Consider the following 26,168-nt stretch of genomic DNA (forward strand, 5'->3'; position numbering starts at 1 on the left):
TTTCGACACTTCTTGCTGGTTCCGCGTTGGATGACCCAAAACCTGTACCCGTCGTTCTTTGCACCGCAAACAAAGGAAAGCCTTCTGAGGAAGATCAGGAAAAGCTCCGGGTCACTGGGGATTCGCCACTGAACTAGTGACTCTACGCTGAACCAGCTGAACGAAAGGTCTGGTGTAATGTGAAGTACCCTGCGAAAACCAAGGAGTACTGAAGTTTCCGGGTAATAATCAGCGCATTATGAGACGGAATTTGTGCTCCGAGACCTCCTCGCGTACATGAAGACGGAGTTCAAAGAGTTTTAGGAGCTTCCTTCTTCTCCTTTTTTATTTCTTTTTCTTTTTTTTGAATAGCTGTTGCTAAATGCAATGCATTTATTTAGACTGACTCAGTGTAAGTATTGAGCCTATAAAAGGCCGAAAATCATAACGTCGAACTATCAGAAATCCGAAAATCAGAAGGCTGAAAACGGAAAGGCCAAAGAGACACGGGGTGAGCACTCTAGTGAATGACCACTGAATGGGATAGTGTTGATTATGAAGTTTATAAGTTTTGTGGCTATTGTATTAGAAATCAAATAACTGGAATGCATAGCATTTCGTGCTCGCAAATAGACTAGCCAGCGAAGATGAAAAACAATAATGTACAACTTGTTTACTACGAAAAGAAAGTGCGTGGTGGGTAAAGTGCGGATAATTGTGCACTAAAAGCCCCTGAAATATAGATGCAAACCTAAATAGTCGATGAAGCACATCACAGCCGACCGAGTGTTATCGTTCGCTTTGCGGATTTGTTGAAATTAGGAGACATAGAGTTCTTTTTTTTTTCGTTTTTTTTCACGTATTAATGAATAATTACATCTACATTCCATTCAACGAACAACATTAAATGGATATAGTTCGCTGCATTAGTTCGCTAGCCATATCGTTCGCTGGATGCTTGTATTTCTCTACTGTCGGTGAGACACAGGTTTTACAGTTGTCCTTACATCTTTTTCTGTGCCGATGTTTATGGGTTATAAAAGCTCTACACCCACTTATTCAGTTGTTTCATTGCCCTTACAACTCCGCTTCTGCTGAAAATACTGTACATCAACATCAGTGTCTGGCTACCACCAACAACAAAAAAAGAACTATATATGAAAATACTAGTATTCCGGTCAGTGGCGTAGCTACGGGGAGGCTACGGGGGGCCCGAGCCCCCTAACTGCCACTAGCCGACCCACGCAAATAGTGCAAATCCGAGGAGAAAATAACATATGGGGGAGGGGGGGGGGCTAGCGTGACGATCGCGAAAGTTCTTACAGTTCATGGCGTCTATCCAAGCGGCACACTTGAATCGTTTCTAAAGTATGAGCTTTTCAAAATCCTTCCAATCTCGTGACACCACCTCATTGGACATCACAGTATAATCGTATTGTGAATAAGTCCGACCATACCCACGTTCAGCGAGCGTGAAGTCAGAGCCTCAGGATAGTGGGCATATGCGTTTACTTTCGTTGGTACGAATACAGAAGGTCATTGCGCTCAGTATTCTGTAGCACTCCTCTTTATAACAGAACGCGGCTACCATTTTCCCAACATATCTGCCAGAAATAAGTAGAAGGCAGCAGGACCTTGGAAAATCACTAGTGATGAATCACCTCGTGTCATAGTCAATATTTATTTGCTGATGGAGAATCGCTTCCTAATCTTACCGCGTTGTCAGTACTCAGCAAAATTTGCGAGAGAGGAACAGAAAGAACAGATGTAATCGGCACAATGCAAGCGGCGCAGCGGGTGCATTTATGTTCCTTGTTCAATGGTTTTACTATGCGTTAGCATCAATGATAATTTAAAAAATCCCGTCTCCCAACTTAAATAAATAATGTGATAGAGCTTGGTCGGCTATGATCCGTTTCCTCAGCTGTTCACAACGGCGCTCCTGTAATTTCCGGGATACGGCGAAATCGTCCCCAGTGGGAACCTAGTTTAGAACCGGGTCCTAGGTTAGTTTTCAGAGGTTTGGTTAGTTTAGGCTTGTTTTTGACAGTCCACCGTCCACAGTCCATCGCATCCTCCTCATCACATTATAACTGGATATTCCGAAATCCTAAGCTGTTATTTGAAGAAAAGTAATTGATAACGTACAAACATGAGTAAGAAACAACGTAAACAACATAACAGCATTTGATCGAACGCCGTTTGGTCGAACGCAGTTTGATCGAAGGCGTTTGAGCGACGCCGTTTGTTCGAAAGATGATTCTTCGAAGGGAGTTCGAAGCTCGCAGCGTGTCCTTACCACCTCTGTTTCTGTAACTCCTGACTCGAACATACGGAGCAGGCAATAAGTGTTCTCTCCTTCTTTGTTTGTTTGTTTCTTGCTTCTTCTTTTTTTCAGCTAAAGAGAGGAGGCCACTGGTTATTTGCGGACCTTTGTCATTCACTAACAGCACAGCCTTCTCGCTTTTTACTCTCTCCCATCCGAAAGGAAACTAAATTGAATGGAACAATGCGGAAGTATCCCGTGAAATTGTAACGGGACCCATTACTTCAGTCCCCACTTCACCTCCAGCAATGCGGTAGAGTATCGCGCCCGGCGATGAAACTCCCGGCCCATCATCCTGAAATAAAGTTGTTGTTATTGTATCCCGCGAACAAGTGGGACGCATACCGAAGAAAATGTCTTCAAGTTGGGAGCAGCCAATAGTCTGTGCTTCTTCTGGGCACCCTTTTCACTGCTGACGACAGGGAACGATGATAGTGATATGTACACGAAAGGCACCCGAAGTCTGAATGCTAAGAAGGAAATTTCGCCATTGTATAAAAAAAAGATATTCTATTAACAGCCATATAATACTTTAGTTCAATCTTGTTTAGAGTATGCATCTGCTCCCAAAAGAACCAATAAAAAATCAAACGACCGCTGCCGTTTCGATCAAACGGTGTTCGATCAGATTGTCTTGGACGAAATGCCCCGCGTTCGATCAAACGGCTTTCGTTCTTGCGGAGAAGATTTCTCTGGGCTTTTCCTGGGGATGGTTCTTCCCGGGGACATTTTTTCCGGGGAGGAAAATCCGGCATCTCGGGCAAGCTTTGAATATAGGAAACGACTTCTCGGTGATCATTCCTTCATTTGGCAACTAGCGCTCATATTCATCTCTGGAAACGCCAATTTTGTAATTGCATCTGTGTTGCCCTACAAGAATAGTGATTTTCCTGTCCCACATGATAAGGAGACCGAACTGCACTTTTTGCAACACTCAAACAAGAACCTGTTATGTTGTCAGGTGACCATTGTTAATATCTTTCTAGTCTGTGTCCTTTTATTTTTTGTCGAATCGTTCCTCTTGGCGTCCAGAAAAAAAAAGTCTGTTGGGAATATCGCGACTCCCTCTGGGAGGCCTCGCCGCTCGACCTTTCCGTATCTTCCTTGGTTGGCTCGACCTGAAGCCTTTATCGCCCTTCGCCTTCTTTGTACGGTTTTGCAAACTGGCACACCAAGGCGAGAAGAAGGGAGTCCCCTGTTACTGGGGGTTGTCGACTGACATCATTTTGCTAAGCCGATGTAATGTGAAAGAAAAACAAGAGGGAACATAGGGGAACGGATTACTGAAGTTTTCGGGTAAAGAAGTCTATTCTGCGATGAAAATTTTGAAAAGTATTTTGCACCAACGCCCTGTAAATGAATTCAAATATTTGATAATGCTTACTTACCAGAAATATACATACCAAAATGTCATTTTTGCATGAATAATAGAGTTATTATCAAGGTAAATTGCATGTAAGCGAGTACAAAAAAAAAAAAAGGGAATACTGTTTCGAGCACTAGATTTTCGTGACTTGCACTGTAAGTGCTGCGTGTTTATGGCCTAATTTACAGCCGCTGGTACATCCAGTTGAGAGCCTCCGAGATACCAACATCTTGGGCGAGCGTTGATAGCATATGAAAATACCTTTCCTTGGCCATTTCCTCATTTCTTAATTGGCAATCGCCTTGTCCTCAGACTCACTGCTGGCAACATTCGTTTATAATACCATCTGTGTGTGTACTGCCCATATTGTCATCCGTACTATCCGATCACACTTGTACGTCGGCATACAGTAAGTATGCACTAGTAAAACAATACGAAGAGCAACTAAAAATTACAGACAACATACACAACAACAACAACAAAATAAAGTACTTATATAGCAATAGGAGACACGCAAAAAGACGTGAATGTCTCGAATCGAACTGCGGGCCTTTCGTGTCAAAGTCCGACACTTTACCTCTCGGCAAAGAGCGCAAAGGGTGCGCGCCGCCTTAAACTCGCGACGTGAACCACGCACAATGGGGATTATTTCGCAGTCGGAGGCGAACGGCGTGATAAGGACGTCGACCGTGGCACCATCTAGAATCGAGAAAATCGTGAATCGGAGTTGTTCCCCGACTGGTATGGCCTCCTAATGTGAAACCTTCAAAGTTCGATTTCATCTCCGACGTGGACCTCATAGCTGCAATGTGGTTCCCAAACACATGCTTTCATTGAAAATTCGATTGCCAAGCTTTCCCAATGCACGGGTCCCGGCTACTGTGTCAAAATCCCGTTCTGTGGTCGCGGCACAGGAAGAGTTGCAGGCTAAAAACCTCGTCTTGCTTCAAACTGACAAATCTGGCCGTTTTGGTGTTCTCCCGAGAGAAGAGTTCTCAAAAAAGCGATCGGATGCGGTTGACGAGCTGTTAGTGCCTTTCATTGGGAACCTTCGAACATTGAAAAGGGATGTTTCGAATATTTTGAATGAAAACGAAATGTCAACCTTGGTAAAGAATATCAAAGGAACTGCGTCTTGCGCGTTCTCTTCAAAATTTTTGTTGAAGGACCATAAACCCAATCTACCCCTTAGAATTGTACTTAATGAAAATAGCACTTGGCAGAAGTTCGTATCAGCGTTCATCCAGAAATCATTGTCAGTTTTAAATGTACCCAACCCCTTAACTCTGAGAAACTCCGAAGAATTTGTCAAAATGCTTTTGCCATTTCATGGTTCTGAAATGTTCCCGATATCGTTGGATGTCAAAGATCTGTACTATTCTCTTAAAGGGATAGTCGCATCCGGAAGCGTGTTCCGGAACTAATATGGTCATGTTCCCTGTCGTGCATAATGTACGACGGCAAATTTTCTCCGCACAAATCCACTTGGTTGACTCAGAAACGATTTTTAAATGTTCGCGCTTCCGGCGCGCACGGCGATCCCCGCAAGGCGCCGACACTGGATGACGTCACCCGGATAAACCAACCATCAGGAGGCGCTCCTTCCCGCCGCAGATTCTGTGTGTGTCTGAGCGTGCGGCTGCCCCTTTTTCTTGTTGTCTTGTCGCGTTTGCTTTGAAGTACTTTGAACCATAGCGTGTGGCCTAGGATTTCACGCCGTTGACGTGCGATGTCACAGCCAGGAAACCGGTGCTACGTGCTCGGGTGCAGAAAGACTAACGCGAATCCCGAGCTTACATTTCACCGACCTCGCAATGGCGAAACGAAACGAAAGTGGGAGGCAGCGATCGCCAGCCACTACTGTGGTGTGTTCCAAGGATTGAATGTTTCACGGGTCTGTTCCTGTCATTTCGCCGACGACGCCTATTTTGGTGAAGAAGATATTGCAAGTTCGGCTTGGGCTACGGCAGAAACAGAAGCGGCTGAAGATTGACGCCGTGCCTACCACCCCTACCACATTCGATCAGGAACAAGGGCAGGAACCAGTAACGGAGGTAAGTGACAATTTTGCGTGGTCACAGCTATACGCTGCGATGAAAAATATCAGTTGTCACAGTAAACATAATCGCGAACACCTGGCCTCGCCGCCGATTGTAACGTCACAGTCACACCGGCTACTAATGTACACAAATTATTACAATGATTGCAGCATCCTGACGCAATAGTACGCGTACTCTAGAGAAAAAAGATTGGTGTGTTGTTGCTGTGCTAATTGTTGCCAGTATTATGCAGGAGTAACGTAACACTCCCACATGACAGCATTATTCTAATCTTATTGCAGCTAGTGGATGTTTCTACAGTTCATAGTGTAAGCCTGATGGTAGCATTCAGGGATGTGAAAGCATCGCAATCTGTGTTTGGCTACGTCCGAGACACTTGCATCAGTATTCTACTGCAGCCTTGTTGCTAATTTCTGGCTCTATTTCAGGCGGCTGCAAGCACGTCAATGGAATCAAGTGGATTTGGTATGTTTTGTCAAGCCACGAAAATATTGCAATTCTTTTTGCACGTCCCACAAAATAATGGATATGTACGAGCCCTGAAAATTGTAGAGTTCTGTAAAAGGAATCTTGTGTGATGCGGCTGCCAGCGTTTATAACGTAATGTCGACAGGAAAATAACTGTGCCAGTGAAATAGGGACCGCAAAGGGGAAGATTTATTTGCATAGTCATTTTTATATTTGTTATTGTACCTGCTAGGCCCTCAACATATTCTTTTGAGTGTTAACACTCAGGGCCATATTTCAGATGTAGAGGTCATGGCTGAAGCAAGTACTGGGGACCCACTTCACGGCGCATCTCACAAGGGGGTTGTCATCCCCTGATTCCAGGAAGAGGAACACAATGGACACAGACTTGCATAGCGTATTAGTACACCAGATATGGACCTGCCAACATGAACCCTCCTAACATCCCTGTGGCAGCGTACCTGTAACCGCCCAGACTTCACACCACATTAATGTAGAACCACAGCACAACATAATAAAATAGCTTATGTTTATTTGCCTCCCATACATAATGGGAGGCAAATAAACCTATGCTATTTCGTTATTCCCATTCCATCATACTCCACTGTACAATAAATCGATACAATTATAGGGTCATTCTTTATTCCCGTCACTACACCGCATTAGTGCAGTACAGTCTGGATTTGATGCCAGAGCTAATATTGCCACGTGTAGTAGTTTTTGCTGTACAGACGGGTAGACAGTCTGTTGACTGCAACTGGAGATACAGAGTGACAAGACAAAACATCCCCCACACTGCAATTACGAAAAGACGAAAATTGCTGCAAGACAAAAATTTTGCTGACATAGGCACATTTTGTGTAAATGAGCCCTTGGTCCCATCGTTGGTCCTTGCCTCCCATCAGAGGTTTTGGAGGATACTACAGGTGTGTGGTGTACGAATAGGTTTATCCGTACACCAGACACCAATAGCATCCTCCTAAACCTCTGATGGGAGGCAAGGGGGATGACCAAGGGCTCATTTACACAAAGTGTGCCTATGTCAGCAAAATTTTTGTCTTGCCACTACATGTCTCCAGTTCCAGCCATCAGTATGCACCAGCTTGTCTCTCTTGTCAAGACACCCTTGCTTCGACTGTCCTAACGCTGATAGCCTTGATAGGACGTAAATGGGAACTCCCTCCTGATGGCTCGGACAACGCATCCAGGAACCTGTCGTCTGTTCCTTGGACGAAGGTATCCCCAGACCCATCTCGTGAATGACGAGTATGCCGTGAACCTCAGGGAGCTGGAAAAGACAAATCCACATGAGATTTCTTTTTGTTTAGCATTATATCTTGTGGGCATTTGCATACCTGCCAAATCTCCCACAGTGTTGGGAAGACAATGGCCAGAACAGAAGAACAGACACTATCCCAACCTTGGAGTTCAAAGTCTGTGCATTCCTTTCTTAGTTCCGGGGTCTCCCGCATTTTGAATGTGGAAGGTTGGCAGGTGTGCAACATAGTACAACAGAAAAATGGTCCGCCTCTTTCAGGATGAACCCGATTCCAACAGCTAACTCCCTCCTGAACCAGCTTCCCTCCAATTCCGGCAAAATCCAATTTCTCCCAAAATATATTACTCTTACATTCTTCAGTAACATGCCCCCCCCCCCCCCCTTTATTGGCACCTCAAATGCTTCTGCTTTCAGACTTGTAAGACTATCCTTCAGAATTCTCACTGGATATCTGTCAATCAGAGTTTTGTATTGCCAATCAGGACATGGCTAACTGGCATAATTGAGAGCATATCAAGACTAGCTGAGGCGACTGTGTTGCTTCACTTTTCCTAATGGAATTGTTGGACCAGCATTCTGGTCGTTCCACGGCTGTCGGCCACGCTTATGATTTATGGGGGACAAACTTGTGTAGGCCAAAAAGCTGCTGAGAATAGCCGCCCCTTTTGTATACAACCCCTGTCCACTTTAGGTTCGACAATTTGCGTAACCAACAACACCCGACTAGCACCCGAGTTTACCCTTCCGAATCTTGATGGGAGGTCATTTAAACCGAAAAAATCATTACGGTCGTAATCATAGCAAACGGAAGAGCACTGCAGCAGGCTTACCTGTGGTCCTGGGGATTGAGTCGCCTAAAATGTTGATCATAGCGGCAGAATTGAGGCGCGTACACCACTAGAAGCTCCCTACGGAGGCAGATGTCCCTGAGTAATGGGTGTTGTGTTATGCACTGCACGGCGGCACTGTTGCACATTTCTACCACCCTGGCAACAGAATGGCAACACAGGCGCTCGTCGGGCTCCTGTGGGTCGCAGACTCCACACAGACACCTGCCGACAACAATTTCAACATTCTAAACTGTTTCGCACATCCGACGGCAACCATGCAAAGAGATACGTCACCTGAAAATGTCATCCCGCGGGTTAGCCGCAGCCACATCTCGTGCATGGTCGGCGGGTTCCAGAGGCATTGGGTCCGTAGAGTATAGGTCATCATCCAGCATTAACTCGTCGCCGCTACCGCTTACATGTTCGTCAGAATCTCCCCCAGACAGAGAAACATCACTCTCGTTTTCAGACTCCATGTTTGCTACCTTCGCCTTCGCTTCGCGATCGCCAAACAGGCGCGCGGCTCGCATTTACCCAGGGCGCGCGCTGATTGGCTTTATCCGGGTGACGTTTGCTCCCACTTTTAGAGAGCGAGGGCGCAAGGATTCCCGTTTCCTTTTCATCGGATTGCGCGAAAAGTACGCCGCGGATCGAAATGGTATTTTCGGGCCCATTTCAGTGCTCGGCAAGGAATTAGAATTCGCATTAGTTTCGAAATTGACCTCGGAGAATGCGACTGTCCCTTTAAAAAACCTTTGCTGTGAAACGCGTTTTGGATCTTTTGGTACGTTTCCAGTCTCACGCTGGCATAGCTATAAGTGATATTTTGGAATTGCTGAATTTGTACTTGAATTCTAATGTAACTTGCATAGATGGCGTTTTATACACCCAAAAGGATTGTGTTTTCACAGGTTAGTCTGTTTGCACCATTCCTATCTGAAATCTATTTAGGCTGCCTCGACTTTCATTTACGTGCTTTTGTAAATTCGTCTTTGCCTGACGCTGTTTTGGTGGCTAGATACGTTGATGGTCTGATATTTATGTCTCGTTCCCGATCCTGCTTGGTAGAACTGCAACGTGTGGCTCGTGAATCGTCCCCCAAATTAACATTTACGGAAGAGCATCCTGCCGACGGGAAATTGAAGGTTTTAGATTTGACATTACACTTCAAAGGTGGGTTATGCTGGCACTATGATGCTTCAACTAAAAAAACCTTTCTGCCTAGAAGGAGTTGCCATTCTAAGTTGGTGAAAAATAGTTTGATAAATTCCTTGATAACCAGTGCCCTGACCAAGTCTTGCTTAAATTTTGTGTTCAGTGCATTCAAGCTACAGACCGCCAAGTTACAAAGAGCAGGATATGAGTTTAAGCTAATCCAGCACAATTTACTTGCACAGTTTCATGCTCGCCCGAAAGGTTTAACGGAAGAAAAAGAGAAAAACGAAAACATGGCAGTAGGTCCGTACTACCACAAGATATCACATAATTTGAAGGCTATGTCGAATGAGATGGGGGTCCGTCTCCTCTTTAGGAACAACTTCAGGTTAGATCGTTTAACGCCTTTTTCGAAACCAGAGCCTGGATGTAATGCTGAACACAGAACCATCAAATTTGCTCCACGTGCAAAAAATGTTGTGTATAGAATTCCGTTAGCTTGTGGCTTTGTATACATAGGTCAAACGTCTCAAGGTTTTAACCAAAGGTTGGGCCAGCATAAAAACAGCCCAGATTCAAATTTGTCGGGCCACCTAAGGCTCTGTAATAATTGTCAACCCCTATGGTCGCAGACAGCGGTGCTGGCGTGGGAACCAGACAGGCGAAAACGTCTTTTGAGAGACGCATTGGCCATACAGAGTGTGGGCAATTGTATTAGTGTGCCGTCTGTATGTATCCACCCGGCCTTCAAGCGGCTCTTCTAACCTTCCTTCAACTCACTTTGTCCTCAATTCCATATTCCCCCTCTCTCTGTCTTCCCACGCATCGTCTACGTGTTCATAAAGTTCGTTATTATCTATTAAACGTCTTGCTGGTTTTGAGCCCTCGTGTTTGTGTTTGTTTACGTGTCTTGCGCATCGCTCAGGCTTGCCTATCATGGAATTTATTCACCAGCTAGCCTGCATTTACGCCATTTTGTCTATGCTCCATATTGCCAAGTGTGAGCAGTAATGGGGAAAATGTCGGTCGGCAATGTGGGCTCATATTGCAAAAATTCAACCAATGTGGGGAAAATGTCAGCAAGATATTACTCATGCCCATATAGCTCATGCGAACCCCCTAATAATGAAAATGCAGATAATGGGACGAACCCGTATTGGTACCTGTTCCAAATGGCGAAGTCGCACGGGAATATCGAAATTCGAAGCGTGTGAAGTGCCCTACTCAGCGCGTCGTTACATTCAATAACTTCCCGCAGACTATACACATTGCTCGAAACAACATATCTGGCAATGCCACTGTAATATGCACTGGAACTCTGCTGGTATACCTGCTGTAATGAGTCACCATCTTGCTTGATGACAATCGGTCGTAACCCCAGAATGAAACGAAGCGTTGCCAACGTCGTTTCAGCGAAATCGCGCTAATTATAGAGGGGCGTAAAAACTTTGTAGCGGTGACGAGGATGGATGTGCCTTTGCAATTTCGCTACACCTGCATTGAGTCAATGCCATGCCAACAATAATTCCGACATAATTTATTGTCAAATACTGTGTTTTTAATTCAGGATGTCAGCTCTGCTGTGATTACCTGCTACGTAGAGCTGTAAGGCCATTCGTCTGTTTCTTTAAGGATGCTACGTAAATGCTTTGCAAAGAGAGCAACACGCGAATACTATTTATTCACGCTGTATCGGACGCTCAGACAATGTATGTTTGCTTGCTCCCAACGCTATCGAAATACTACACAGTAAAATAAGACTTACAGTAAAAAAAAAAGATTGTATAAACATCCTACAGATCCGTATATCTCAGACGACATCCCCGTGATATTCGAGCGACGTTCAATGAGTGTTCATATCCTAGTCTCTTGGATAGTCCAGGAGCTTCCCCAGCATATATGAACTGCGCTTTATACATCGGAATGCAAACATCCAGAGCGTGATATTCTGTACACAGACATGTGCTGAGACATGTGTTGTTTACTGGGTAGAATCACAAGGTAAATGGCTTTGTGGGATATCCCCTACATGTCACAAAGATATCCGGATATTCAAGACTTTCGTGACCAGGTAGAGACGTTCCAGGGATATTAATCCAAAGAGGTACATTTCGTTGAATTTGAGAAACAGAGAATACGAAGAGGACAACACAGGACTCAAACCAGCTGTGAAGCTTTAATGCAGAGGGTACCGGAAAAGTGGATCGTGGAATATCGTTGTCTCTGGCAAGGCTCGCAACCGTAGGAAACCTAAGCAGTCAGAGCTATATTCTTTTTTTTTACAATTTTCTTCCCCACTTCGTTCCCTTTGTCCGTGTTTAGTATGTAACAGCAGAGCTTCAGGTAATTGTGCTTGTTGATTTTGCGAATGCGTTGCAACTGACAACTTAATGCGATAAATTTCCTCACGCCACTCGGCTCCCCAACGGAGAGTAACACGACATAAGTGCTACGTGGATTGGAGACAGACCCGCTTAGAGCCACAGATGTAGAACCGATAACCGTGGCTGTCGTACGATTTTTCTGTTGCTAAGGTGGTCGATTTCGAGTACTAGAAAGGCGTTAATAAAGCTAAAGAATCGAAAATATATAATTCATAAATAAAATAATAAAATAACTGAAGGACAAACTGGAATACTAAGTGCGAACTAAGTGGGACTAACGAAGGAACTACCCCTAAATTCGCACTTACTATGCTAATTAATTAATTTATTCTATCTTTCAACACGAAACAAAGTACAATACCATTTTATGTTTTAGCATTACAACTCCCGAGTTGGAAAATCGTGACAGTCTGATGGATGTGCGTAGCGCCGGAGAAAAACCTCTCCGCTCCCTTCCTCATTCAATACCGGCATTCCGCCGCATCAGTGATGCATTAATTAATCGTACTTCGATTTTTGGAGTGAACCCGTTCCCTGGGGTAGCAGAATTTTGTAGCAGAAATTGCGTGTGTAAATAGTGCATGCGTAGTTCAGTTGTTTGAGACACTGACAGTGGTCACACGCACACACACAAATACACACGCGCACAAATTGTTCATCAGTGTACTTGTTTCAAGTATTTACTGTTTATTTTCACAGGTGCCTGCAGTATCTTGGATGGCGTGATGAAAGAACGGCGGTCTGTCCATGAAGCGTCTGCGTGCTAAGTTGTGATTGTGAGATCATCCTATCAACTTGATCTCAGTCAACTCAGTAACTGTCTCAGTATCAACTACGTGGTGACTATCGACGTGGTGACTCTCTTGATGTTTCAGTGCCCTCTCGTCCTGGAGGTTTGATCCAAAGCAGGTCGAAGTCAGGGCTCGAGTATTTGCCATATTAGCGTATGACAGCCGCGTTGACAGATCCAGGAGATTGGTAGCGGACGAGTGCAAGACATTTTAGGCTATCCTGAGGGTTGTGTTACATGTCCATCACCTCTATATTTAGATATGAGTTGAAGGTATACTAGTCGAATGACGATTGAAGGACAGAGCGAGCTCTGGAAGGGACGACGTTTTTCAGACGCTTGAAACGGGTGCGTGAGCTGCAAGCTGTGTCATCAGAGATGAAACGGGCACTTCTCTCTAGACATAAAGAAGCTAGGTGTCTGCGTCGTGTCTGCCTGTGTCTAAGCGTGCGTCGTTTGGATTGTTTTTGGGGCTTTGATTAAAAATTTGGGATCAATGTCCTATAGTGCCAGCATAAAGCATTCAAGAGTGTTTGACGGAATGTCGAATGATGCAGCCAGTTTTCACGAAAGATTCTGGTGCTTTCTGTCAATCTATCTAGTCATGGCGTAGCTAATAAAGTTGGTTGTCCAATTAGAAGATAAACGTGCACGTACCGCATCGTCGTCGTCGAAGCATGCTTGTCCGGGCTGAAAGGCAACAACGAAATGTTAATCAGTTTTGTGTCGCTCTCGTTCATTTGGATCAGTTCATAGCACACTCAAGGGTACCAAGGAAATGTTTTTTCTGTTTTACAGAAAAACATTTTCTGTGCCCCATCGTTTGATAGATACATAATCATACAAAGATGGGTAGAAATCCAGCGAACCGGTGGAATGTAGGAAGGGAGTTGCCTCAGGACAGAAGCCGCCGATATTTTGAACAGAGACTGTTCTTCTTCTGGGCACCGTCCTCATCATTGGCATGGTATTTAAAGGGTTAGATGTGACGTGTTCCGTACGGAACCTTTCTTCCCTCCGGGCTGTTGACCCACAATTCGCATGAACCTTTAAACACGTCACACCTAACCCTTTAAATACCATGCCAATGATGAGGACGGTGCCCAGAAGAAGAACAGTCTCTGTTCGAAATATCGGCGGCTTCTGTCCTGAGGCAACTGCCTTCCTATAATCATACAAAGTTCGGCACCAACCCCTGATATGAGAACAGATAGGGTATCGATCATCGCATTTGTTTTCGTTACGACGCTACGCTACGTAACCCTACGCTGCATGACGATACGTCATCCGTAGACGTCTGCCGTGGCCATGGCCGTGATATCTCGCATAGTAAGCTTCCGTATTCGTGCTACATATTTACACCCTGCTACCCCGTTTAATGTAAAACTTCGTATTGGGTTCACATCGGAGCAAATGTACCCTGCTTAAATTGGGGTATGTGTGGGGGTGTATAGTGGGGTATTGGGGTATTGCGAAAATATTCTGGCACAGCGTCGATGTATTGTGTGTACCGGACTGTACTGAAAAAGCGTTCTGACATGTGTTCCCACTGTTCGACATGGTCCAGAACAGTTTTCAGCACACCACCAACCAAGACAGCACACGACATCGGGCCGATATCGGCAGCAAGTTGGGCATGTCGGCCCAACATATCCCTGACACTGCCAACCTGTGACCGATATACGACAGAAGTTGGCAATGTCGGCTCGATGTTGATGGAAAAACGCGACATCTAGCCGAAACTGCCAACTTGCGACCGATATCACGCTGAAGTTGGCAATGTCGGCTCGGTGTTGACCGAAACAAGCTACATGTAGCCGACAGTGCCAACTTGCGACCGATATAAGTTTGAAGTTGGCAATGTCGGCTTGATGTTGACCGACACCAGCGAGACGACGCTGACAATGTCAACGTGCGATTGATATCTCACAGAGATTGACAATGTCGGCTTGATGATCACAGAAACGAGAGACAAGACGCCGACACTGCCAACTTGCGACCAACATCCCACTGAAGTTGGCATCGTCGGCTAGATGTTGACCGAAACAAACGACATAACGCAGACACTGGCTTTCCATCGACCTACTTGGTGTCCCGCGCCAAAAGCAAGTAGGAAACACATTCGTTACGTTGATGTCGAGTTAATATTTGAAGCAATACCTCATTCGAGCCTTGTTTGTATGCGTGAGCGAACTAAAATCAGACACGTCACCTCCACCATTTTGATTCTGAGACGAGCAGGGCTCTCGAATTTGCGGAAGCTCGTAAGACATGAAATATATAGTATGTTTTTGTTTCGAAAGAAATGCCGGTACCTTTTGAAAGCTTCTTGCGCTTCGTTTTTTAAGGAGCTTTCGAACTTTTTTTCGTCTTGCTTTTGGTAATACCGCGCTCATTGCACGCCGTGGGAAATACGAGAGATAAAGAAAACCATGAGAAAATAAAACGAGTAATAAACAATGGTAGACATAAAACGTAGTTTCCTCGCAAACCAGTCTAACGTTGTTTTCATCCCTACGATGGCCAGCACACGAATAAAAATACAAAATTATGCTGGCGCAACATCGGTCACAAATCGGTAGCATGTCGAAATTTCATCGGCAGCATGTCCAAATGATATCGGGCCAATATCCTGACCCGACATCGGCCCAACTCTGAGCGGTGTTGCAAGCGTATGTTAGGCCGATGTCGGGAGTGTCGGCAGCAGCACATAAGGTTTTGCCAGGAGTTTCCCCGTATTGGATTAGACTTGGCAATAGGGACCCCATATTGCGAAGTTTGAGCCGTTAACGGGGAAGTGTCGCTAATATCGCCCTGTATTGCAAGTGTGCAATCCGTCCCAACGTCATTCTCTCGTATGTTTAGCGGCACATAAAATAACTTTGTTCTGTTTTTCTAAAAGCGTTCTGGAATTTTGACAGGACAACACCCAAAAAAGACAGCAGCGTATTCGTACGAACGGCACGATTGTTATCACCCAGCAAGAGAACACTGATCATATGTAATCCATGTGTTCCGCACATGGTGCTAAGGCGTCGCATCGCTAATGACGACGACGGTGTAGAGGAACTAGACGCCATATAACAATGGCACCGGGAAACAATCCGCGCCGGTTATGCTGTATTGCGCTCTTCCAACATTTTCACATTGCGGCCTCTGCCAACGCCACCTAGATACAGAAGGTCTGCTTATTACCTCCTCTCCCTCCTTCTCTACGTGGACACAAAGCCTGACTTCGTCTGATTGCGGTGCGCCCTGTTACGAATCCAATAACTCCGAAAACCTATAGACACGAATCTGTAGATAAAAAGAACACTTTCCACAAAGTTACTGACGATAGAAATATGGGACAGTTTTGAGCTTTATTTTGAAGTTTTCCTGTTTACTACGCCTGGACGGCAGTGGTTCATCTATGTGGCTACGACAGCTAAAAGCTTTGATTTGATTTGATTTTTTTTTTTGTGGCGCATTAGTGGCGTTATTAAGTTTTACCTAGGTACAATTTTTGTGCTTACTAAACCAGTGCTAAGTGCTGGGTTAGTAATTAAAATCACAGATCCTTTAAAAACTCGGTATCTCTAAAAAAACATGTATACCTTTTCAAAGGGTACAAAACTTTCATTGCCGAGCTGAAGAGCCGGGTGCGCAGTGGCAAGAAGTTTCTATTGCACGAAACAAAATGACGTTCACGGAGATGCTGGTAGGCTGGGCATACAATGAGGATGTGAAAGATTGAGAGTTGTTCCCCACAGTCACTGCATTCGGGACAGTCTACTTCCCGTAAGAGATATTCATGTGTTAAATAGGTGTGTCCCAGGCGGAGCCGACAGGATAGCACCTCATACAGTTGATTGGATGCAGATGGAGGAATAGGTTTTATAGTGCGTAATTTGTTGCTTGTCTGTTGGTTCCAAAAGCTCTGCCAGTGTCTGCTGCTTTTTAAACATATAGCCCGACATCTTTTGATGGAATGTCAAAGGGCGTTATGTCGCATGTTAGGGCAGCAGCAGCTGCTCGATCGGCCTTTTCATTTTCTGGTATCCCAACATGGCAGGGTACCCAGCAGAAAAGTAACCGATAAACTGTGTGCTTGCTAGGTTCCTTGCACGATAGACAATGGGGTCTTTTGTGCAATGAATGCTACATATAGTCTGTAATGAGTCAAAGAATCTGCGTATATGACTGATGATTTAATACGATTTTGTAAGATATAATTAAGGGCTAAAATTATGGCATACACTTCTGCTGTGAAGACAGACATGGTGACCTTCACACGATGTGACCTTGTAACAGTGCCAGTGACCATAGCGCATGATACCTCGGAAACACCCTTTGAACCATCAGTGTACTCTATGTGGCTGCCAAAGCTATCCTTTCGCACCTCAAATTCCTGTTGCAGTATTGTGTTTCACAGTTTCACGTTTGTTGTATCTGGAGAGGTACATGTTTGGAGGCGCTGCCATGGATGAGTTTTTTACTTGACTCAAGGATGATAGAGTTGTACTCTGGAAAGCCATAGTGATGAACTGGTTGTGACATTCGAACGCTAAAAGAAGACACAGCTGAATGCCTGTTCAAGAAATGCTGTCTGAACGGTGTGCCTTTCACACATTGATATGTTGATTCTTAATGCATATGAAGGAGCCAGGTAAAACCTGTGTTGCTCTAAAGACCACTGATTTGATTATATGTACAGCCATTGTATTGGCGAAGCTCTGAAAACTAAACGTAGTCCTTGGAGACCTACTGGACCCAGGATTTTAAGTGTTGATGGCCGTGCTGAAACGTACACAGCACATCCATAATCCAATTTGGAAAAAAGAGTGGAGACGCTCCCCAGGACCGGTGAAGCTGAAGGTTCGACCGGGATTTGCTACCGCCGTGAAAAACACTGTTCTGATTGGCTACGCCACATCCACGGGTGACAAGGCTTTATCCATCTAGATAGTGTTGACTCTGCCCTATGCACTTACAGTCTGCGGAGCCTTGCATGGACCAAAGAAGTTGGTGTCATACGTGTGTCCCGAAACCCCACACTGCGTGGTACACGATTTGCTCACTGTAGAGCCTTTGCCCTAGAACGGTGACAGACGAGACGTGTATTCATCACTCACCATATCATTGTCACACATCACACATGAAAATGACACCCATGAGCATTTTCAGTAAAGTTTCAGAATCAACAGCATTAGATGAATTTTAACGGGGCCCGGGTTTGGACTGAACTATAACGTTTTATTTTTAGTTTACTTCACGCTAGCGCCAGGACTTGACGCAGCGCCTGGCGCCAATTGCGTGCTTCGGATCAAGCCTGAAATCAAATGCATGTGATCATCCCTACGGCTATGAGTCTTTATTACTCGGCACCTTTTGTGGCACAGTTGTGTGGCGTTTAAAAGAGTATTCTACTTTCGGCATGGATATAAGGACGGTTCTCGCCGAAGTCGGCCTGACACGCAAGGAAATTCCCCTGTCTCGACGGCACAGTTGCAGCGTCCAATGTTGCTCCATAGACGAAAACGTGCTGGGAGAAGGCAATGCATTTAGGACAGGTCCTGGTCGCACGTCACAGCAAATGTCAACCTACACGTGACCATAAATATGGCCGCACCCGTGATCCGCTCGAAAATCGTTTGTAAATAGTCCGTTTACTCTTTTTGTGCACTGTTCCGGGCGTCTTTCGACCTCGGTAGTTATATTCATCCGATAATCTCGCACTAAACACTCAGTTTTCTACATGAGGTCTCCTACTGTTGACCACTTTCAATGATGCGATGGCGACCTACTATTACACACTGAGTCGATGCGATTGGCTTAAGCTGAGGGGAAATCTGCTACTATGTCTCGGAAGAAGCATTGACGTTGCCAAAATACGTTCGTCTTCTGGCATGAAGCCAATCGGAATATGTCGACAAGCGCTAAAACGACATGACCTCAAAATGATGTCTATGCTTTGACACCGTGCTTAATGTTGCGTCACGCGTGTTTCCTAACGTGGTGTCTAAGCAGAGGCCTCGTATTCTCCACTTTCGGGGCTCCTATCAAACGCACATGAAGGACACATCTTTCAGAGTGTTGTTATAGCTGAAACCGGTAGTACTCCGGTGAAGCGTGCTTTTCCTGAAGTGCCTTCAGGTGTAGTAAATAATGTACTGTTTAGTGTTGAGATCCGAAATAGCACAGATACAGTTGTGTTGAGAAAAATGATGTATACATGCCAGGAGTTTTGTTTCTCTGGTTGCGAGGCGAAGGATCCGCCTGAGGTAGACGACTTGCTTTGTGAGTGACGTATTCATTGTGTCAGTGGACCCAAGCAGCACACAATATTGGGCCCATATTGGCTGGTCATTGGCGATACGGGTCCAGTATGGGGCCTGTTTCGCCAAGAGTTTTCCCATATTGGATGAAAATGGACAATACAGGCCCCATAATGCCCACTTTGAGCCAATATTGGAAAAATCCTGGCGATATGGGCCCCATATTGCCCGCGTACACCCCATATTGACTCAAAATATAGAAAATTGTACGTACCCGTGTTGCACAAATGCCCAAGCAGCACGTCAAGATTGAACGTTGAACCGTGTGAAATACCCAATTCAGGACATCGTTACATCCAACAACTTCCCGCAGATGATACACATAGTTCGAAACTGTCAACGTACTTGGCAATCCCAATGTCAGGTTCGCTAGAATTCGACAACTCAACATTCCCCGTTCTGGAAATAGCCGCCATCTTCCTTCGCTATCCTTTAAGTAAAAAACACAATGTCTGATAGGAAGGGATGGCTCTTCTGTAAAATTAGGTGCTTTCAAGTTGCTGCAAGCCGTGTGAATTGCTCTGGCGTATGTCCGTCACCGTCACGAAAGTGTTTCGCTCCTTTGTAGTCTCGGAGCGGGTGGGAAATTTTTAGTTCACAGAATATTGCGATCCCAATGAAGGCTTCTGAGGGATCTTTGGCATTGGCAGCTGCGTGGGATTGCTTGTGGCCTTCAGCAAGGCGGGCGTAGTTGTTCGTTCTTTTTGGGCGATGCCGTGTTTTGTCTGCTTTTTTTGCAATCATGTGCAACGTGGATCAATTAGATCCGCAGAAATAAAAAAGCAAAGATCAGAGAAAAGTATTATCGGTGGTGAATATTATACAGGATAATTCTTTATTATTACACGAACTCCCCGTTGGTGATATTACAGAAATATTGGCAATATTGGCGCAAAACGGGCTTGCCAATATGTGCACCCCCATATTGGCAGCCCACATTGGGCCAATATTGGACCAATATTGGCGTGCTGCTTGGGAGGTATCACTAATCATATGTGAAGAGGACACCACGGCAATAACTCCACTAGGTTTGCAACACTGGGTTTCCTTAAACCTGAGTATCGGATCTATTCTTTGGTTCTATCAAGAAGCGGTCCGTCTGTAGTACCAGAGTACCTCATCACTAATAGTCTGCTGCTGAGACGCTTGGAGCTCGCACAATACTAATCAATCATTAATACGATCCATCGCTATTAAACGTTAATGCCGTCAATCCTCGTATCTTCTTTTCATCACGCGCGAAACAATTTCCTTGGAAATGCAGTTACCGGAAAATTCAAAACAAAGTATTTTCGCAGAAAAAAGTTCGCACAATCGAAAAAAACAAGCGTTCTATTACTTCCCAGCGCTACGACCTCGTTTACATTTCAACAATTTAAACAACACGAAAATACGAAATATATGATTTTTTCCCGTAGTGATGCTTACCGCTGTTAGTCCATCTATAAGAGCGCTCGCCTTACAGAAATTATCTACGTTGAATCCTACTACTCCTGAAAATGTAGGCGCATTTTGCGTGTCTGTCGTTGTGTAGCATAGACTTCTATTCAAGTCGTCCCTGTAAATAAACAAATTAGCTTCCAGAAATTTTCGTACAGGCAGAGTAGGTACGCTATTGGAAAAGAGCTGTCCCAAAACAGGAACTAAGATGGCCATCTTCAACACTCTCGGAGCTAATCACCATTGAGAGACATTGTTCTGACTTCTTAGTAGTTGTAAATGCGAGCCGTATTTGCGTCTTCGTGCTAAGCGTCTATGCTCTGCTCTCCGTTGAGGGGCATCAGGCAAGGGCACCAGTGGGCTCTGCGACTGGGACAGGCAACATCTGTTGCCTGAGTTTTTATGAAAACAATGCGGCTATTCAGCAGCCTTCCTTTCATGTTGGCACTCCGACTCAAGACTACATGCCATCATTCCCATCATTCCATGTCTACCTTCGAACGGTATTGCTTACGCGCAGTGTAGAAAACACGTAGTTTATACGTTAATGTAAGCACCTTCCCCCTTCATGGAGGCCAACTGTCCCATTGCGAAGGTAAGTAATCGTGATCATAATCATAGTTCGAAATTTTTTGTCGCCAGACAAGTGCGATCACGAGCGACGCGAAGACGGTCGCGTCTGTGGATTAACGTTGTCCACACGTTACTTTTTTTTTTGCTTTTTTCATGTGCCGAAATCTCGGCACATGAGACACCAGATTTAATGTCAGTCGTGGAAGACTGCGTTCTTCAGCAACTTGTGCCCTTCCAAAGAACTTACCATCGTCATCGGCCTGCTTTGAATCTTCCCAGATAACCAGAAACGTCTTATGAACATCCATAAGACGTGTAGTCCTGGATATTGTGCACGTGTAATAGATATCCATTTTAATCCACTGGATATTCCATGGACGTACTATCAACATATAAAAACCATCCACACCGGAGTTCCTCAGCGATTTGTACCCTTCCAAAAAAAGTAACCAGCGTCATCGGCCTGCTTAGAATCCGCTATCTTTGGATCGGCGCTTTGGATACGCTACCGACTCATCCGCTGAGAGAAGCCATTATGAAAGGTGACCCTTACTTATATGCAGGGATGAGATGTTGGTAGCATTGATCAAGATGCATGTCATCGCATTCACTCGTGTTCACTATCCTGCAAAACGAGAGTCATATGGTCATGTGAGCTTATTGACTGCCTCTGAGACTTCGTGGCGCACATGTGGCAATCTCCAACTGCTGCAAGCGTACAATACTTTCACGTACATTTAGAGCGTCTTGCTGAAGAAAATGACTTGAAAACAACGGCAATCCCGAAATGTTTAGCGTAGCGGAATATTTTTGTGCATTTGTTTTCTTCCTTCTCAAATATTTTCAAATTCTTCCCTGCGCGCATGATACTGTGATGATGCGTCCACCTGTACGTTGACTTTTCTTTATTTTGTTCATTTCGGATCTTCGGAGACCCGTCTTTCTTTCTTTCCCCAATGTGAGAGGAAGAAAGACCACACTGTCGCCTCTTGCGTCCTGGAAAAAATATTATCAGAAAACAGAAAATGCAACCCAAGGTAAGGGCAGTTCAGATAGAGTCACCCCATACACACGCTTTTGTTTTATTTCTGCAAGTTAAAGCTCATCTTCGATGCATGAGGCGGTACTGTGCTCCTCCACCCTCTCACACTGGGGGTGAAGAAAAGACGCGTCTCCGAAGATGCGCAATGAACAGAAAAGAAAGAACATCAAGAAAAAAAGGAGTTCCTCCACAAATTTTTCGCGGACTATGTACCGAACGGATTCTTTATCAAAATGGTAACGATATGATGTCACCGTAAGGAACAGATGTTCTCTTTTGGGACAGCTTCGCAGCTTTTTCAACGATTCTTAGGTAATTAGTCGCTTGACGGTTGAGCAACATATGGCCAAGAACGCCGCCGGCCCAGAGAGAATAGTGAAAGTAGCATGCCTATCGCATATACATATATATATATTGCATATATATAGAGATAGGGGAGAAAAGACACCAGAGATTGAAGTAGGGAGTAGGGGAAAGTTATTTATTAAGCTGGCATTTAAACTAAGGGTCTGGGGAAGTCTACGTTTCGGCGGAAGCTCCGCCTTCTTCGGGACTGAGAGGAAAATCTCTGTACAAGGTCTTTTAAAAGGTTACAAAAGTGTCGTCACAGTTGGTACAATTCCACTGCGAGGCAGTCGTTAGTGAGTCATGTTCTGGAAGATTCCGGAAGGTTCCTGGGTCATCGGCCGGGGAGATTACGTGTCAGAGCCTTGGGTCGCGCTCGTTGAAAACCTGTTGTCCGGGGTGTTCTTAGAGTCATTGTGTCCAGCTGTAAAGAAAAGAAGAAAAGAGGCAGCGGGCACTCCGAGGACATACAGAAAAAAAGTTATCCGGATATGCTTCTTACAGTTGATAGCACTCCTTTATCCTCATTTATTAGAGATTAGAATTTGTAGATCAAGTACGATTCGCGTTGCTCTCTGCAGCGATCGGATGTGAAATTTGACTCTAAAATAAAAAGTGCGACGTTATTAATGGAATGACCGGGTCGACTAAAATGGCGAGAAACCGGGAGGCTACCTTTTTTCGAAACATCTGATCGGTGGTTATTGAATCGAATCCTAAATGAATTTTTACTTTGACCTACATATTGCGCGGAGCATGTTGTACATTGAATGATATAAATAATGTTACTGGAGTTACAGTCAAAGTCGCCATTGATTTTAAGGGAGAAGTTGGAGTTTGTACTCTTGACCGCTGCCGTGCTTTGCATTGATTTGCATATTTGGCATCTTTTACCATTGCATGGATGGCATCCCGCCGTAGGTGTTAATGGTTTGGGAACTTTGGAGTTGACTAGTCTATCTTGGAGGTTGCGGGCACGTCTGTAGGTAACTCGTGGCTTCTCGGCAAATATTTGTCGTGTCCGTTCAGATTGCAGAAGGATGCTATGGTGGCGGTGGAGGATACTGTTAATATTACCCGCGCCTGCACCAAATGTAAGAACAAGGTTTACGCGGTCGCCCTAGGGTTCGTCGTTGCGTTTACCGAATAAGTTCCTCCGGTCTGTTTGTCGTGCTTTGGACAGGGCGTCTCTTACTAGACTTACGATTGACGAAGGTCTGCTCTAATTCCGCGAGGTTTTTGTTTAGAACATCGTCGTCCGAGCAGATCCTCCTGTATCGGAGTGCCTGGCTATAAGGAATGGCGAGTTTAGTATGGCGCGGGTGGCAACTGTTAAAGGAAAGGTACTGCTGAGCATCAGTTGGCTTTCGGTACAGGTCAGTGGAAAAACCCTTCTCGGTTAAGGTTACTTTTACATCTAGGAAATTAACAGTCGTTGCCGAGAAGGAGTGGGTGAACTTCATGGCGGGGTGTACCAGGTTGAAATCGCGAATGAATCCTTTGAGATCTTCTTCGGAGTGTGGCCAAAGCATGAATATGTCGTCCAAGAAGCGTTTGTATAGACTAGGTTTTTTGTCGCGCACGGCTAGAAATTTTTCCTCTAGTGCACCCATGAAAATATTTGCGTACGTTGGTGCCATCTTGGTTCCCATAGCTGTGCCATTTATTTGTAGATAGTGGCGGCCGTCAAATTCGAAGTTATTATTTTTGAGGATCAAGTTGAGTAGAGTTGGTAATACAGATGGGTCAACCGCGCGATCGGAGTACTTCAGATACGCCGCCTCCGCTGCTAGCACGCCATCCTCATGTGGGATGTTAGTGTAAAGGGAGGTAACGTCTAGCGTTACAAGCAAGCTTGCATTGGGTGGTTCACATTTGCTAAGTATTTCGAGGAAATGGTTGGTGTCCTTAATATATGAGGGTAATCGGGGCGGTATATCTTTAAGGAGGTGGTCAACGAAGCTAGAAATTTTCTCCGTGGCGGTGCCGATTGAGGAAACTATAGGTCGCCCTGGGTTTCCTGGTTTATGGATTTTCGGTAACATGTAGAACCTGCCTGGTTTAGGGTTTTGGGGGGCTAGAAATTCATATAGGCAGGAGTCGATTATTTCACGCGCTTTTAGGGATTTTAGGGTTTTGGTGATTTCGGCAGCTATCTTATCTGTTGGATCACTGTCAAGCGGCTCATAGAACGTGTTACAGCCCAGTTGTCGGAAGCCCTCGTTAAGGTAGTCCTGTTTGTCCATCACTACGATTGCCCCTCCCTTGACTGCCCTTTTGATAATGATATCGCCACAGTTCTGTAAGTCGGAGAGGCTGCGCTGCTCAGCTGCTGTTAAATTTGGTTTAGTTTTGCGGTTAGATGAATTGTTGTATGCGTCAAGTACATCCCTTTGAACAGCCTTGATGTACATATCCAGGGCTTTGTCGCGGTTGGCATCGGGTGTGAAATCAGAAGTTGGTTTAAAGGGATTCGGATTGGAGTTAGGTTTGTCGAAAAAATATTCTTTTATAGGCGCATACGTCTTGCGAAATTGTCCAAGTCAAGATGGAGTTGGTATTCATTTAGTTTAGCGTTTTTGGGGCAGAATGACAGACCCCGATGGGCGTCGGATAATGTCGTGACATTATCCGACGCCCATCAAGAAGAATTGTCAAAATTTTGCAGGTCCCGTGAACAGCTCGTATCGAGAACTAAACACAAAAAACTTGCCAGGGACGGAGTCTGCTCACCTATTTTAGCTGATAATAATGAAACGCCTCCAGAAAGTATCTCGGTAAATAAACACCCGGTCACCTCTACTCAATTATTACTGCCCCAACTTCAACGTGATCATGATGGTGAATTGGACGGTGCGGCCTCTTCCGTCCAACAACGTGTAACTGTATCACAAAACGTTGTGAACTTGTCATCCCGCACCCTCACCGACTCAGAATTCTCACTTCTGAATCGGGGTCTGTCATTCTGCCCCAACAACGCTAAACTAAATGAATACCAACTCCATCTTGACTTGGACAATTTCGCAAGACGTATGCGCCTAAAAGAATATTTTTTCGACAAACCTAACTCCAATCCGAATCCCTTTAAACCAACTTCTGATTTCACACCCGATGCCAACCGCGACAAAGCCCTGGATATGTACATCAAGGCTGTTCAAAGGGATGTACTTGACGCATACAACAATTCATCTAACCGCAAAACTAAACCAAATTTAACAGCAGCTGAGCAGCGCAGCCTCTCCGACTTACAGAACTGTGGCGATATCATTATCAAAAGGGCAGTCAAGGGAGGGGCAATCGTAGTGATGGACAAACAGGACTACCTTAACGAGGGCTTCCGACAACTGGGCTGTAACACGTTCTATGAGCCGCTTGACAGTGATAAAACAGATAAGATAGCTGCCGAAATCACCGAAACCCTAAAATCCCTAAAAGCGTGTGAAATAATCGACTCCTGCCTATATGAATTTCTAGCCCCCCAAAACCCTAAACCAGGCAGGTTCTACATGTTACCGAAAATCCATAAACCAGGAAACCCAGGGCGACCTATAGTTTCCTCAATCGGCACCGCCACGGAGAAAATTTCTAGCTTCGTTGACCACCTCCATAAAGATATACCTCCCCGATTACCCTCATATATTAAGGACACCAACCATTTCCTCGAAATACTTAGCAAATGTGAACCACCCAATGCAAGCTTGCTTGTAACGCTAGACGTTACCTCCCTTTACACTAACATCCCACATGAGGATGGCGTGCTAGCAGCGGAGGCGGCGTATCTGAAGTACTCCGATCGCGCGGTTGACCCATCTGT

At 45.0% G+C, this 26,168-nt stretch overlaps 1 protein-coding gene across 2 annotated transcripts in view; it reads right to left on the reverse strand.

The window, feature by feature from the left end:
* LOC135374696 (uncharacterized) overlaps window positions 1–26,168 on the reverse strand; it is a 58,785-nt gene that overhangs the window by 7,553 nt on the left and 25,064 nt on the right. The window contains exons 6-9 of one of the 2 annotated variants that reach the window (XM_064607614.1): window positions 21,521–21,592; window positions 20,383–20,512; window positions 17,611–17,712; window positions 13,295–13,327 (exon numbers count right to left, since the gene is read on the reverse strand). In XM_064607614.1, coding sequence (XP_064463684.1) covers window positions 13,295–13,327; window positions 17,611–17,712; window positions 20,383–20,512; window positions 21,521–21,592 — 337 coding nt within the window. The remainder of the gene's footprint in view (window positions 1–13,294; window positions 13,328–17,610; window positions 17,713–20,382; window positions 20,513–21,520; window positions 21,593–26,168) is intronic. The other variant, XM_064607615.1, reaches the window with a different exon arrangement.

This window comes from Ornithodoros turicata, unplaced genomic scaffold, assembly GCF_037126465.1.
Source record: "Ornithodoros turicata isolate Travis unplaced genomic scaffold, ASM3712646v1 Chromosome99, whole genome shotgun sequence".
In the NCBI taxonomy this organism is placed as follows: Eukaryota; Metazoa; Arthropoda; class Arachnida; order Ixodida; family Argasidae; genus Ornithodoros; species Ornithodoros turicata.